The sequence below is a fragment of the Colobus angolensis genome, unplaced genomic scaffold (genome assembly GCF_000951035.1).
Source record: "Colobus angolensis palliatus isolate OR3802 unplaced genomic scaffold, Cang.pa_1.0 Scaffold64, whole genome shotgun sequence".
In the NCBI taxonomy this organism is placed as follows: Eukaryota; Metazoa; Chordata; class Mammalia; order Primates; family Cercopithecidae; genus Colobus; species Colobus angolensis.
The window spans coordinates 639,169-640,587 of NW_012120043.1; the positions used below are offsets into that span (position 1 = coordinate 639,169).

Here is a 1,419-nt window from a genome sequence, read left to right on the forward strand (position 1 = left end):
ACAGCTCAATGGGTCGGCCACTATCAATGACAACGTGCAAGTGGCCCAGCTGCCGGCCCAGGGCCGCCTTGTGGGCAACAGGGTGCAGTGCCTGGCCATGGGCTGGGGCCAACTGGGTGGGAACCGTGGGATCGCCAGTGTCCTGCAGGAGCTCAACGTGACGGTGGTGAGGTCCCTCTGCCGCCGTGGCAACGTCTGCACTATCGTGAGGCGTCGGCGGGCCGGCGTCTGCTTTGTATGTACCCGGGTGTCCCTCGGCTCCCCACCTGCTCCCAGCCCAGATTGCAGCAACAGGCACTGTGGCTAGACCCTAGGTGGGACTTCCCAACCCTGACAGGCGGCGGGCAGGTGGGCAGGGCCTCCCAGTCCAGCTTCCCCACCTTGTCTGCCTCCACAGGGGGACTCTGGCAGCCCCTTGGTCTGCAACGGGCTAATCCACGGAATTGCCTCCTTCGTCCGGGGAGGCTGCGCCTCGGGGCTCTACCCCGACGCCTTTGCCCCGGTGGCACTGTTTGTAAACTGGATCAACTCCATCATCCAACGCTCCGAGGACCACCCCTGTTCCCACTCCCTGGACCCGGCCAGCAGGACCCACTGAGAAGGACTGCCTGGGTCACCTCAGCTGCCCACAGCCACATTCTCCAGCATCTGGTACAATAAATATCCCTCTGTTTTGTAGAATGTGTTTGATATTCATTGGCTGTGTCACTGGGTGTTGAAAATGGTCAGTAGGTTGGGCGTGGTGGGTCACACCTGTAATCCCAGCACCTTGAGAGGCTGAGGCCAGTGGATCACTTGAGCTCAGGAGTTCAAGACCAGCCTGGGCAACATGGCAAGACCCCCTCTTTATTAATAAAATAAAATAGAATGGCCCAAGCCTGGCACAGTGGCTCACGCCGGTAATCCCGCCGGCCTTGGGAGGCCAAGGCCAGCGGATCACCTGAGGTCAGGAATTCAAGACCAGCCTGGCCAACATGCTGAAAAACCATCTCTACTATAAACACACAAAAAAATTAGCTGGGTATCATGGCGTGTTGGGAGGTTGAGGCAGGAGGATCGCTTGAACCTTGGAGGCGGAGGCTGTAGTGAGCCGAGATCGCGCCACTGCACTCCAGCCTGGGCAACACAGCAAGACTCCATCTCAAAAAACAATAATAGGCTGGGCGTGGTGGCTCACGCCTATAATCCCAGTACGTTGGGAGGCCGAGACGGGCGGATCATCTGAGGTCTAAAGTTCGTGACCAGCCTGACCAACATGGAGAAACCCCGTTTCTACTAAAAATACAAAATGAGCTGGGCGTGGCACCACATGCCTGCAATTCCAGCTACAGGCAGGAGAATCGCCTGAATTCTGGGAGGCGGAGGTTGCAGTGAGCCGAGATCACTCCATTGCACTCCAGCCTGGGCAACAAGAGCGAA

At 58.1% G+C, this 1,419-nt stretch overlaps 1 protein-coding gene across 1 annotated transcript in view; it reads left to right on the forward strand.

Annotated features, from left to right (window-relative positions):
- Window positions 1-681, forward strand: part of ELANE (elastase, neutrophil expressed) — a 4,611-nt gene extending 3,930 nt beyond the window's left edge. Inside the window, exons 5-6 of the mRNA XM_011963989.1 lie at window positions 5-235; window positions 398-681. Of these exons, the coding sequence (XP_011819379.1) occupies window positions 5-235; window positions 398-598 (432 nt within the window). The 3' untranslated portion in view covers window positions 599-681. The remainder of the gene's footprint in view (window positions 1-4; window positions 236-397) is intronic.
- Window positions 682-1,419: the final 738 nt, after the last annotated feature.